The sequence below is a fragment of the Calidris pugnax genome, unplaced genomic scaffold (assembly GCF_001431845.1).
Source record: "Calidris pugnax isolate Ruff unplaced genomic scaffold, ASM143184v1 scaffold18, whole genome shotgun sequence".
In the NCBI taxonomy this organism is placed as follows: domain Eukaryota; kingdom Metazoa; phylum Chordata; class Aves; order Charadriiformes; family Scolopacidae; genus Calidris; species Calidris pugnax.
In genome coordinates, this window is record NW_015090812.1 from 832175 (window position 1) to 845488 (window position 13314).

At 51.8% G+C, this 13314-nt stretch overlaps 1 protein-coding gene across 2 annotated transcripts in view; it reads left to right on the plus strand.

Moving 5' to 3' along the window:
• The window catches only part of KANK4 (KN motif and ankyrin repeat domains 4), a 35255-nt gene extending 22916 nt beyond the window's left edge, over window positions 1-12339 (plus strand). For both annotated transcript variants that reach the window (XM_014939234.1, XM_014939236.1), the window contains 8 exons: window positions 68-2002; window positions 2930-3041; window positions 4447-4677; window positions 5255-5342; window positions 5742-5961; window positions 7457-7599; window positions 9040-9240; window positions 10727-12339. In XM_014939234.1, coding sequence (XP_014794720.1) covers window positions 68-2002; window positions 2930-3041; window positions 4447-4677; window positions 5255-5342; window positions 5742-5961; window positions 7457-7599; window positions 9040-9240; window positions 10727-10816 — 3020 coding nt within the window. In that variant the 3' untranslated portion in view covers window positions 10817-12339. The remainder of the gene's footprint in view (window positions 1-67; window positions 2003-2929; window positions 3042-4446; window positions 4678-5254; window positions 5343-5741; window positions 5962-7456; window positions 7600-9039; window positions 9241-10726) is intronic.
• Window positions 12340-13314: the final 975 nt, after the last annotated feature.

Consider the following 13314-nt stretch of genomic DNA (forward strand, 5'->3'; position numbering starts at 1 on the left):
TCTCTATGGTCCCTTCCAACTCTAAAAATTCAGTGAAATTCAGTCTCTTTCCTTTGGGTTGTTTCAGCAAACCACCAGCCACCCAAACCCGACGGGGAGAGGGAGCAGCCCCGCAGCCTCCCCTACTCGGTGGAGACGCCCTACGGCTTTCACTTGGACCTGGACTTCCTGAAGTACGTGGACGACATTGAGAAAGGCCACACCATCAGAAGGGTTCACATCCACCGGAAAGCCAAGCAGCCAAAATTCAGCACCCTGCCCCGAAACTTCAGCCTGCCCGAGAACGGCTCCCGCGGGTGCCTGTCCACCCCCAGCAAGAGCTGGACGGCGACGTGCTCCTTCCCTCAGCGAAAGGCGTCCCTGGGGGCAGAGGAGATCCCCCGTCCCCTCCTGCCCAACGAGCTGACCCTTCCTGTGGCTGATGAGCCAAGTTACAGAAGAAGAGCCCTTCTGGCGGAGACGCGGCGGCAGGCGGAGCTGGGGCGGCAGGAGGAGGAGCTCTGGGGGCGACCACAGCTCCTGCGGGCCTCCAGCATGCCAGCTGCCCTGCCACCTGGCCAGACCCCCCCGGGGGACGGACGGGTGCCCTCGCCCCTCCGGCCCCCTCCCCAGCCCTGCCACGAGCAGAGTGGCTCCGAAAGCACGTTTCACCCCGGCTCTGATGGCGTCATGTTAAAGCTGCCCCGGCAAATGAGCTCGGAGCAGGATGTCTCCTCGGGCCAGAAGGAGCATCCCGGTGGAGGTAGCCCGGGGCTGGTGCAGATGCAGCCCCCGTGGCAGAGCCAGCATCCCGTCGCGCCACAGCTGCAGGTGGTGATGGAGAGTGGAGGTGAGGAGGGTGATGCCACCGACACCAGCGGTCGCTCTGGGGGTGAACCAGCATCACCGGGCACCCTCCAGCTTGTGGAGGAGAACACAAACCCTGGGGAAGGGGAGTTAAGCGTGAGCGAAGTCACTCTAGACGTGCTGAAAGAAGCTGAGGAGGGGAATGTCCTGGCTGGAGAGGACAAGGAGAGCTGTGGTCCTCAGCCTGGGGATGCTGGAGAGCCCAGTGCAGTCTCTGCGTTGAAACAGCAGGTCGCTGCTCTGGAGGAGCAACTGAGCAAGAAGGAGGAGGAACTTGAGCAGATCAGGGCAGTGCTGGAGCGGCAGGATCATGAGATCAAGGAGAAGGAGAAGAGCATTAAGTTACTGGCCAGCTCCAAAGCTCAGCTGGAAGAGAAGTTGTGCCGGGAGAACACCGGAGACGCCAAGCCCCCCTCCAGGCAGAGCAGTGGGGCTTTGCAGTGCTACGATGCTGCGGTGAACACCGACCTCTCACAGGTGACCGGGGCCAAGCAAGCCCACGATAAAGGCATCAACGTAAACATCCCCATCTCCACCAAATCCATAGGATGCAACGTCCACAGAGCAGACAACATGAATGCACAGGCGATGAAGCTGGGTGCTCAGAGGGATCAGGGACTGGAATACGCTTGTGGTGGTGTTGGTGGAGAGGGACCTGGACATTTTGGTGAAGCTGACACAGAGGCTGGCCTTCATGCACCATGCTTCACCCAGCTGAAGATTGACGAGCACCTCAGCGATGACAATCAGAACCACAGGAATAACTGTGATACCCAGAGCCTCACTGCTCACGCAGGGACTGCAGAAGGCTCTCGAGGAACAAGAATTGGCTCAAACACAGGAGAAAACAAGGCGGGCTTTGGCGAAGCCAAACCTCGAGATGGGCTGGAAGAGGAAGGTCCCCCTGGCCACGAGGATCTCCCTGCTGTTGACCCCATCGGCCAATACGTAAAAAAAATCCAGGAGCTTTTGCAGGAGCAGTGGCTGTGTCTGGAGCATGGCTACCCCGAGTTAGCGAGCGCTATTAAACAGCCAGCCTCCAAGCTCAGCTCCATCCAGAACCAATTAGTTAATTCCTTAAACTCGTTGCTGTCGGCCTACTCTACGCAAGGGCCCGCGGATAAGGAGAATTCGAACACACACTATCAACAGTTGGGTAAATAATATTGGCAGAGGTGTCAACGTGTCCGGGCCAAATCTCTTCCCATTTATTCAAGCGTTGAGCAGGGATGATGCAGTGGAGCTCGGTGGTATAATTAGTATCAGTCAGATCAGAAATAGCCCCTCCTAAACATGTATGAGAAAGGCAAATCTCTTCACATCATAAAATGTATGATCTTAAATTTAAAAAAGCGAACAAAACCATGTAGGAGCTGATAAAGCTGGGCCTCAGCTATATGCAGGGTCAGCTTCCGAAAGTGGCCGTGCTTGTGGCTATTCCGTCAAATAACAATTTTTCTTAATTGGATTGGACATCTCAATTTGCAAGGATATGGGACTCGTGCTCATCTGGGGTAAATCAGCATGAAGGTCGCCAGAACCAAAGCCAATTCAAGCAAACTGAGCAACTGGGCTGGGAGAAGGCCTGTCCCCACTCACGGGGCGTTCCAAACCCAAAGGCTGCCTGTTCATTCTTGGGGGGGCTTGCAAACAGATAAGTGACCTATTACTTATAAGCAATATGTTTGAGAGTATTCAAACTCTGATGGACTCATCCATGTAGTATTATAGGAGATTTATATAGGAGATTTCCAATACATTAGTATTGAAAAAAAATTTAAAACCCCATTATTACAAAAGTGAAACTTACTTATATTGATAGAACAAGTGTATAATTCCCAGTCACTTCCTTTATATTCCTTGTCACTGGGAGATGTTTGAGACCTGTATTTTAAAGGTGGCAGTGGAGGTTCAGATCATGGCCAGGTGCATCAATAGTTTTGCAAGACGTAAAAAAAACATTTGCTAACATGAACTAAGGTGCTTATTATTATGGTTTGTAGTCTGTTGCTAGAGATTGGGAAGAATCATTGGTAATTATGGCACATCTGCTTAATTAATCTATTATTTTGTATTTTGCTAGAAACCTCTCCAACCACAAGTCTTAAATCTATCATGAAAAAGAAAGGTTATGGTTTCCATGCAGGAGGCAATGGGACCAAAAAGAATCTTCAGTTTGTTGGGGTAAATGGTGGGTAAGCATCCGTTCAGAAGATAAAACTGCCTTTTAACCTGTGATGTCCTCTGTATCGCTGAAGAAGTCATTCTTTTTTCCCCCCTCTTTTCCCCTCCAAACCTCTCGATTAAAAGGCCGTTTGAAATGGAACCTCTTTTCTCCCTTTAATCCAGCACTGATAACCCGTAAGTAACCCTGTAGAAAAGAGGTTGGTGTTTTCAGCTCAGCGAGGGACACCCTGGGGACTCACACTCTCTGCACACCCATCTTCTGGGGCTTCACCCAAAACCCAGCTGGGTCCATGGGAAGGTTCCCACTGACTTTGGTGGGTTTTGGAGGAGATCAGCACTGCCTGGGTGGGCACGCTGCCACTAACCTGCCTCCACGCTCCAGCGACAGCCAACAAAAGTCAGTTCAGGGACTGAGAAAAGACAATTTCAGTCAATAAGGAATTACCTCGGGGTGAAGGAGACCTGTATTTTAGGTTGTGCTCCAACACCAGTTCCCATTGTGTCCTGTCTCTAGCACTGTTTGGCCTTTGAGCTCACTAGATACCACCATGTGAGCTGTAGATGCATCTTGAAGAGCAGCACCAGCAGAAGTTGTGCTGCTGAGGAGTATGTGTGCTGGCGTGAAGAGGGCAGGAGGTGTTTCACTGTCCCTTTGCTGGGCAAACAGCCATGTGTGCAAGTTTGGATGCTGGTTTCTGCTGACGTATGCTTCTCTGACTTCCCAGCTCCATGGCTGCTGCTGTTGGGTTCATCAGGTGTTGCTCGCTCTTGTTGTGTAGAGCTGCTTCTGCCAACAGTCGCTGAAATGGGTACCACTTGTAGCAAGTGGAGGAATCTCGACTAGTTTGAGAAAAGTTTTGGGGTCCCTCAGAGTGAAATGTTCTGTTTCATGGAAGATGTTACTGTTATTGATACTTTTGGACAACCAGAAGAGAGATCTCTCTAGCAGGGCTGCTTGAATGTGGCCTCATGTCCATGTGCTGGAGCTGCAAACTGTTTTTGTCTAGTGGTCCTCAAGGTTGCTGACACGTCGCCTGTCCCACCTTGCCACAATATCCATGTTTCTCCTGGCTCCCAATCCACCTGCTGGCAGCTCCCATCAGGGAAGGGGCTCACAGCCCTTGCCTGGCCACGTTGGGGCTTGTGTGATGGACATCCCTCCAACCAAGTAGTCCCTGAAGTAACCTTGCCTGCTGCTAATTAACTGCTTCTATCACGCTTGTGCTGCCTTAAGAAGCCAAAAAAAAAAAGACTAACCCCAAGTCTGGCTGTGGCTCTAACCTTTTAACATGCGTATCCCTCCGGGCTTCATCCAAGGCCCATTGGAGTCAGCAGGTGTCTTCAATGAGTCTTGGTCAGGGCCCGCAGCTGCGGATGGGGAAGGAGTGAATAACATGTGGTGTCCTCAAATAGCTACGAAACGACTTCCAGCGAAGACACCAGTTGTGAGGACAGCCCATCGGATGGGGACGTGGAGAGCGAGACGGAGAGAAGAGTCGATGATTTGGAGCCCATACAGGTGAAAGCTGGAGGTGAATGTGAGGGGGCTTCGTCGGAGACCTCCTCGCAGGAGGGACGTGAGCACGATGACCCACAGGAACCATCAGCAGAAGCAGCACCTTGCCCTCAGCACAAGGCTGACAGGTAACCAGAAAAGCAGGTTGTGCTTTCCATCTCCTTTCTGAAGCCACAGAACACACAGCACTGCACAGGGCTGGGTTTCGGTGCTTCTGCTCGGTGGAAAGGCAGCTGCTGACCTCTGCAGACATAGGAAAAGTCTTTAAAGAGCTAAGTATTTTTTGAGATTCTACAGAATCTAATGAGGATTGATTGAAGCCCTACGTCTGACTATGGAAAAGATGAAGTGAGTCATATTTGGTTAGAATTAGCTCATTTCTCCCCTCTCAAGTAAAATTCCTAAGTAAAGTTTTTTGCAGTCTTAGGAATAAGATTTTTCTTTTTCCCCTTTAAGAATTCTTTTAAAAGCTGAAGTTGACCATACAGGCCTGGGGCTGTGGACTTCAACACTTGTTTAAGTGCTTAACTTTGTACCTAAAATCTGTGTCAAATCGATGAGACAACTTGTGTCCATAAAAAGTTAAGCACTTAAAGAAGTGTTGGACATATTCTGACCTTAACCTCATGTTCTCCTTCCTGTTTCAATATCTCGTGCAAGTTCTGTCCCATGATTGCTGGATTTACAAAAGTATTTTCCCTTTAGATGCACACCCTCTGAAGATTTCCTTGCCGACTGCCAGCTACTCAGCAAGCACCTCTCAGAAATGGGCACCACAAGTGACAAGCATCTGGTACAGATAATGTTTGATATTTTCAACCCCTTTTCAGACGCAGTTCCCCCCTCCCTGTTATGTTTGATGGGTAAGATTGTCCTGAGGGCATGTTGCAGGCTGTCCCCGTGGACGTGAGGGGGACAAGATGTCCTCTGAATCAGTTTTAGAATAGCCAAAAAGAAGGGAAAAGGGAAAAAATGAAAAGAAGATGAAGGCTTTCTCTGCTTAGTCATTCAGATTACCACAGGAAATTCCTTTCCCCCATAAGTTGTAGCAGTGATCCCAAACCCACAGGCTAAATACCGGGTGGGTGATGCCAGAGTGTGGGATGAGGAGGAGCAGGGCAAGGAGCTGGGAGGGTGACTGGTTTGCAGGGTGACTACCCCAGGAGTCACGGTGGGACCTTGGTGTTTTCAGCGGCAAGTCCTGAGCACCGTCTGCCAGGAGTGGTTCCGGGTGTCGAGCCACAAGTCTTCCAGCCCGGAGGTGGTCGCGGTGTATCTCAAGGCGCTGGGGGCCATCCAGCCCCAGCTCCTGGAGATGGTGGTGAACCTGGCTGACAGGAATGGCAACACGGCTCTTCACTACAGCGTCTCCCACTCCAACTTCCCGATTGCAAAGCTCCTGCTAGACACAGGTAGGAACAGCCACTCTCTGCTAGCCATGGATATATAGCATTGGAACAGGTTGCCCAGGGAGGTGGTTGAGGCCCCATCCCTGGAGATATTCAAGGAGAGGCTCGACGAGGCCCTGGGCAACCTGGTCTAGTTGGGGGTGTCCCTGCTGACTGCGGGGAGGTCGGACTAGATGACCTTTGGAGGTCCCTTCCGGCCTGGGCAATTCTATGATTCTATGATTCTGTGATATGGGTGTGGAAGTTACTTTCTGTCACTCTTGCCCATGGGGCACAGTCCCACAGGGAATGATCACAATGTGTAGAGCCAGGTAATGGGGGTTCATCAACAGTCCCAGACCTGGCAAACAGTGAATGAACTCCAGGGTCCTCCCAGGGAGTTCAGTCAGGAACAAAAGGAGATGGAACAGAGGTGGGATTGGGGACCAACTCCAACCTACATGCAAGGGAGCCATCCAGTAGACAACCATGGGGCCAAGGTCTATCCAAGAGACAAGTGTAGGGACAAGGTCCATTCAGGGACAAGCATAGGGCCCAGGTCTACCCAGGAGATGTGGCTGATCTGAAGACCAGCATCCTTGCCCATAGCTCAGCCCTGGGCCCATGGGTGTGGGCAAGGGTCCCAGCTGAGGCTCCTCAGGGGCATTAAGGCTCGTTAGTGCCCTCAGGGCCCTGATATATCTTGAGGACTTTGCAATCTGGCTTTGGGGAGGGTTTAGGGTCCCTGTGCTAAGGGGGTATCTCTCATGGCCCTGGTTGAGGTGGGATGGGTGGCTCCCCCAGCTTCTTGTAGCAGCAAATGCCACATCATGGCTCAGAGCTGGAGGATCAGACCTCTGAGAGCACAACAAACCCCTCAGTGCTGCAGAAAAACTCCATTCTAAACTATTGAACTTTCAGCTCATGTTGCAAAGAAAGAAAAAAAAATTTCAGCGGAGCTTGTACAGGGGAAAAATGCCCGCGTGCTCAGCAAGAATAAAGGCACTTTGGCCTTTTCTCATGGGCCAGACAATCTGCTGAATGTTTGGGAAATGGCAGATTATCATACACATCTATAACCCGATTGTTGCCGCAGGCGCGCGGGGAACCGTGGCGGTTTGTCCCCTCCTGCCACTGAGTGCCCGAGGTGGCCGGGTTCCCGGGGCAAGGACCCGAGCCCCAGCCCGTCAGACACGGCTCGTTATTATAATACCCAAGGCATTAGTTATCCTCCCCCTTTTTTTTTTGGTTATGGTCTTCAAAGTTAATTGAGTTGACTTCAGCAGTTGTAATTAACCGTAGCAACGTGTAGCACCAAATATTCTTTAATGCTGTGCTGACAAGACTAGGTATTTAGCACAGATAAACTTCAATCCCATGTAATTATGGAAACTCCTGTTTCTGGGAAGATGAGGCTGTGTGTTTTATAATTCCTTCTTTTCCTCCCCTTTGCTCATCTCTCTCCACCTGGTTCATCGTGGGGTTGACTCCTTCCTTGGGACCATGCATGGCCCGCCAGGTGTGTGCCGCCTGGACCTGCAGAACCGCGCTGGCTACACGGCCGTGATGCTCACCCCGCTGGCGGCCGCCGAGACGAGCGAGGACATGGAGGTGGTGATGAAGATGCTGAAGGAGGGGGACGTCAACCTGCGAGCTGCCCAGGTGGGTCCCCATGGTTCTGCTTGCTCTTGGTAAACCCGGCATGGCAGAGGGCAGCCAGCCAGCAGCAGGTGTTAATTTGGCAAAGGCGTCTGCAAAGTGACTCCTGCTGAGCTCGTAGCATCCTGTTTATGGCCCATTCCTGTAGGGACCTCGGGGTGTGGGGGAATATAATTTGGGTTCCTACACTGCATGTGTAGAGCCAGGCTGAGACTTGGTGGTAGACCTTGGGTTGGAGTTGCCGTTTCCCAAGAGTTACAAAAGCAACTTCAGCCTGGCCACCCACCAGCTCCCTGTGAAGGGACACAAGAGCTGGATCAGATGAAGAGACAAAAGGTAGGCTGAAAATTTCACACAAATAATTTGTGTGAGCTAAAAAGTCACGTTCTGAAGTAGTGATACCAGGGAGGAGCAGTGTGGGGGTGGACCCTGGGGTTTGGGATCCCCGGGTTTGCTGGTGAGCAGTTGTTCATCAGTCATGCGTTTTGGTCTCAGAGGTGGCAGTGCCTTCATCCAGCTCTTCTTCCAAACAGCTGTAAAAGTTAGTCTAGATCTAAGTTCAAGTGTCCAGGGGGACCTCTGGGGGCAGCTGGGAGCCTGGCAGCTTGGCTGTGCTGCTGCAGAGACCCTCCATGTGGCCTAGTGCAAGAGAGCAGATAGATAACTCCTGAAATACCTGCTGAGGAACCCTAGTGTGATTTAATAATAATAATAATATGCAATATTAATAGGAATTATTATCATATCTGTACTGTGCAATAATAATATGCGATCTTACTGTATTTACGCAATAATAGCATCATCACTATGATGATTTCCCACCTCGAGTACTGTGTCCAGGTTTGGGCCCCCTACCATAAAAAAGACATTGAGGTGCTGGAGCGGGTCCAGAGAAGGGCGACAAAGATGGTGAGGGGTCTGGAGAATAAGTCTTATGAGGAGAGGCTGAGGGAGCTGGGGGGGTTCAGCCTGGAGAAGAGGAGGCTGAGGGGAGACCTTATTGCTCTCTACAACTACCTGAAAGGAGGGTGTAGAGAGGTGGGGGTCAGTCTCTTCTCCCAAGTCACAGGCAACAGGACGAGAGGAAATGGCCTCAAGTTACACCAGGGGAGGTTCAGGCTGGATATTAGGAAAAATTTTTTCACTGAAAGGGTTCTCAGCCATTGGAATGGGCTGCCCAGGGAGGTGGTTGAGGCCACATCCCTGGAGATGTTCAGAAGACAGGTTGATGTAGTGCTGGGAGGTATGGTTTAGTGATGGTGCTCCTTGTTTGTTGTGCGGGTGTCTGTTTTTGTCAAAGTGAGGTTGACGGTTGGGCAAGATGATCTTTAAGGTCTCTTCCAACCTAGAAGATTCTGTGACTATTATTATTATTATATATAAGATTGTGAAGGGGCAGGGCTGTGGGCGAGGGGTGCTCATCCTTTCCCTCTGTGGTTGCAGGGAGGCCAGACCGCCCTGATGCTGGGGGTGAGCCACGAGCGGGATGACATGGTGCGAGCCCTCCTCTCCTGCCAGGCCGACGTCAACCTGCAGGACGAGGAGGGGACCACGGCCCTGATGGTGGCCTGCCGGCTCGGCAACGCCGACATCGTCAGGCTCCTCCTGGCCCAGCCCGGCTGCCAGGTCACGCTGACGGACAAGGTGAGGCTCCAGCACCGGGCTTGGTCACGTACACAACCTCCAGGCAGGGAAAGCTCATGTGGGGTCATGCTTTACGGGCAGCAATCCCCAAGTGGTGGTTTTTAAGTGAAGAAGTAGAGTTTTGGGCCACTTTCTAATCAGGGGATTGTTTTTAGGAGAGTACCCCTGGTTTTGGTGCTTGCTGTGCCGTGGCAGCATCCTGCATCCCAGCCATAGCCTGGGCAGGAACACTGAGGGAAGAGCCCAACCCGGTGTAAACCTATAAAAATAGATAAAATCCTGGACATCTGGAATCAGCAGGGCTTCAGCTCCAGGAAACCAACGGCAATTAACTCTCCCCTGGGAATGGATGCCTCTCTGGAGGGGGACGCGTGGGATGGGGCTGGGAGCTGCATGGCTGGTGGGAATCTCCCATGCAGGCTCATGGCAACAGGCCACAGTGGCAACTTTTATAGTTATGCAACTATTTTCTAATTAAACTACAACTTGTCTTAGTCCCCATGACCAGGGCTGAGTGAAAGCAGGGCCAGGATGCATTTTATGCAGTTGAGGTTAAAAACCCTGAGGGGTTTTGCAAGATGGTGACTCATTTTAACGAGGAATGAACTGCAGGGAAGGAGGTTTTGGGGGTAAATAGCTGGGTGGGAAGCAGCTCTGGGCACCCACTCGCTGGAGAGTGGAGGAGAACTCATTTCCAATGGGCCAAGGACAACGGGATGAGGTTTAATAAGGCCAAGTGCCGGGTCCTGCATTTTGGTCACAACAACCCCAGGCAACGCTACAGACTTGGGGAAGAGTGGCTGGAAAGCTGCCCGGAAGAAAAGGACCTGGGGGTGTTGGTAGACAGCAGGCTTAACATGAGCCAGCAGTGTGCCCAGGTGGCCAAGAGGGCCAATGGCATCCTGGCTCGTATCAAGAATAGCGTGGCCAGCAGGAGTAGGGAAGTCATCGTGCCTCTGTACTGGGCACTGGTGAGGCCTCAAGAGGAAATGGTCTGAAGTTGCAGCAAGGGAGATTTAGATTAGATATTAGGAAGAACTACTTTACTGAGAGGGTGGTCAGGCACTGGAACAGCCTGCCCAGGGAGGTGGTGGAGTCACCATCCCTGGAGGTATTTAAGAAACGTATAGACATGGCTCTTCAGGGCATGCTCTAGTGCCCAAGGTTATTGGTTTATGGCGAGGTGTTGAGTGTGGGGTTTAGTTGGTGGGTGCGGTGTTTTTGGTGGGCGTTTGGTATGGTGTGGTGTTTTGGTTTTTGTTTTTTTTTTTTTTTTTTTTTGTGGTTGGACTCTATGATCTCAGAGGTCCCTTCCAACCACTAAGATTCTGTGATTCCAGGGGGTAGATTGTCAACAGCCTCCCTTGGTGGTGGTGGGGCCAAGAGGTGGAGATGGTTGGGGCTGGGGCTGGGTATATTACGAGGATGGCCGGGGTGAGATGCAGGGATTTGGGGGGTAACATCTTTGCCTCCTCCCTCCCCACAGGGTGGTAACTCAGCTCTGTCACTGGCCCACGGGGACATCGCCGCGCTCCTGCGAGCCCACGCCGAGCAGAGCCCATCCCTCTCGGCGTGACCCAGCGGGGAGGAGGAACAAACAGCTCCTTCCTTGGTGTCACCACCCACTCGGTGGCCGGGGCCAATACTGTGGGTTTCCCTACGTCCCGGGGGGATGAACCCCATCATTATCTGCATACATTTCCCATTCTCCTCATTAAGCCTGCTTACGCCCCCCTAATCTATGCACATTGCCACAAATGACTCCGAGCTCTCCTCATCCTCCTACGGATTTGGGAGGTGAGTGACCGAAACGAGGGAGAAAAAGCACATTAGAAAAGCAATACTTAGTCTTTTGTAACCTTAGGTTATGGTTGTCCTTTTAATCGACTAAACTGTAGCTCATTTAACTTGTAAGTGTGTGTCCTAATATTTATTATTAGCTCTTCTGTACGTAGCAGCAGGCGGGGACTATTCAGTAAATGTAACAACAAACACAAGCTGGATGGATTATCTGAAGTATAAAATCCTATTTATGTTTGCTTATGTGGGTCTGATGTAAGAATTAAAAATTAACGCTGTAGGAAAATATTTGAGTATACCAGACCCAAACACACAGACATTGTTTTGCCTCTATTTGGAATTGCCATATGGCTCTTATTTTTTCCTAATTAAGTTTGAGCTAACGGGGAAGCGCAGCCCATTGACATGCACCGAGCATCCGCACGTACGATGCTCAGGCGCAGCGGCGAGGACCAGGTTCTCCCGAGCACGGCACCAGGAGATGACAACAGCTTCCCATCCCAGGATGGGTTAACGTTGTCTGAGAGTTTCCTGGAGCGACTTTGCTGACAGATGCCTTTTGGGCAGGTACCTGCTCTCCCCTTCCCCTCCTGCTCCACTTTTCAGGTGCCCAAATTACTCCCATGTAAAGCCATGCCATGACTGAGCTGCTGGACTTGGCCGGTGCCAGGGCCTCCCCCACCATGGGGCACCCACAGCATCATCTCAAGTCATACACACGGCAGAGTTTTTTTTCTCTTAAATCCCTCTGCTGCTGACAAAGAGGGAGGGAGGGCTTAGGTCCCGCTTTTCCATTCTTCTTTACACTGTTATTAGGTTGTGGTGCACCAAGAAATGCCATTTCTGCCATTTCAGCCTGCATCTCTGGAGGCTTTCATGGACCTGGAGGCCGTCACCAGTTGAGCTGGGGCAGTACATCTTAAACCCAGAGCTACTTGCCATCACTAAAAGCAAGTCTCCCTAATTAGCTAATTGCTTTTCTTTGTTTGTTACTGAGCAGAAGTTAACCTTGGACTACTTTGGTTGGTTGTGAGTCAATTCACATCGTGATGAGTCTCTCCTGACCTGCCCTTTCCCCTTCCTTCATGTTTGCAATGAGGGCAAAGCCCTTCCAAGAGCCCCTGTCCTCCTTGCAAGGAGAGGAGGGCAGCTCCTGCCTTCTCTTTTCCATGGGAATCTGCTGTCTGCTCCAGTTTCTTTCCTTTCTTCATGTGTTTATTGGGAAGCCCTCGCCAGCTCAAATGTCTGCTGCTTTTTTGTTGTTTTTTTTTTTTAACTCTGTCCCAAAATGGAGTTACCTCCTTCCTGTATAAATAAACTTGAGTGAGACCTTGACCGGCGTTTGCTCCCGTGCCTGTTCTCCTGGCGCCAGGCAGCAGGGATGCTCCAGCAGACAGACAGACAGACAGACAGACAGCAGGGCAGGGAAGGAGAGCCCGTGGTGACTGCAGGTACGTGCATGTTGTTAAATCAGCCATTTTTGAGGTGTTTCTTCAGACCAGTGACATCCTCCAGGAGGTCCTGGGGCCCCGGATCACCACACGTTCAGGATGAGGTGGGTTTTTTTTTTCCAGGAATCACCCCAATTTGCATTCCTGGGCACCCAGCTCCTGAAGTCAGCCTGAGCACCCATTGCGTGGCCTCCAGGCCCCAGCTGCAAACAAAAAACAGCCACAAGATCATTTTGTGACAATTTTTCACTGAGGTTTTTCTTCCCGGCAGCTCTGGAGCCAGGCTCGCGGAGAGGAATTTCCCTCTGCCTCTCGCTGCTCCCCAGAGGGAGCTGAACTTTCTGCCTCCCACATAATAAATGTGGGAGACTCTGCTGAGGCTGGGGGGGGCTTTGGGAAGCGCCGGCCTCCTCCTGCCTGCGGGATCCCGCGGGGTACCGAGCTCCCCGCCGCGCGGTTTGGGGACAGGGCACGCTATTTTGGGGACGTGCTGCAGCTGCCTTCCCTCCGCATCCCCCTTTCCCCGGCGTTCCCGTCCCCACCACAGCCACAGCATGTTTATTTTCATTCCTTTGTCTCCTATTTCCTCTTTTCCCCTCAAACCATCTCCCCAGGGAGGAGCAGCTCCCACGGGGTGACTCCCCCTCCACCCCCGGAGCAGTTCCTCCCCTCATGTGGACCCTGAGGGACCGTGGAGGGTTGGAGGTTGCCCTCAGCATCTCCCAGTGCCAGCATCAGGCTGTCCCAGTACCCACTGGCAAAGAACAGACAGAGAATCTGCTGTGGGATCTCGGTGCCGAGAGCCAGCTGTAATTTATATATT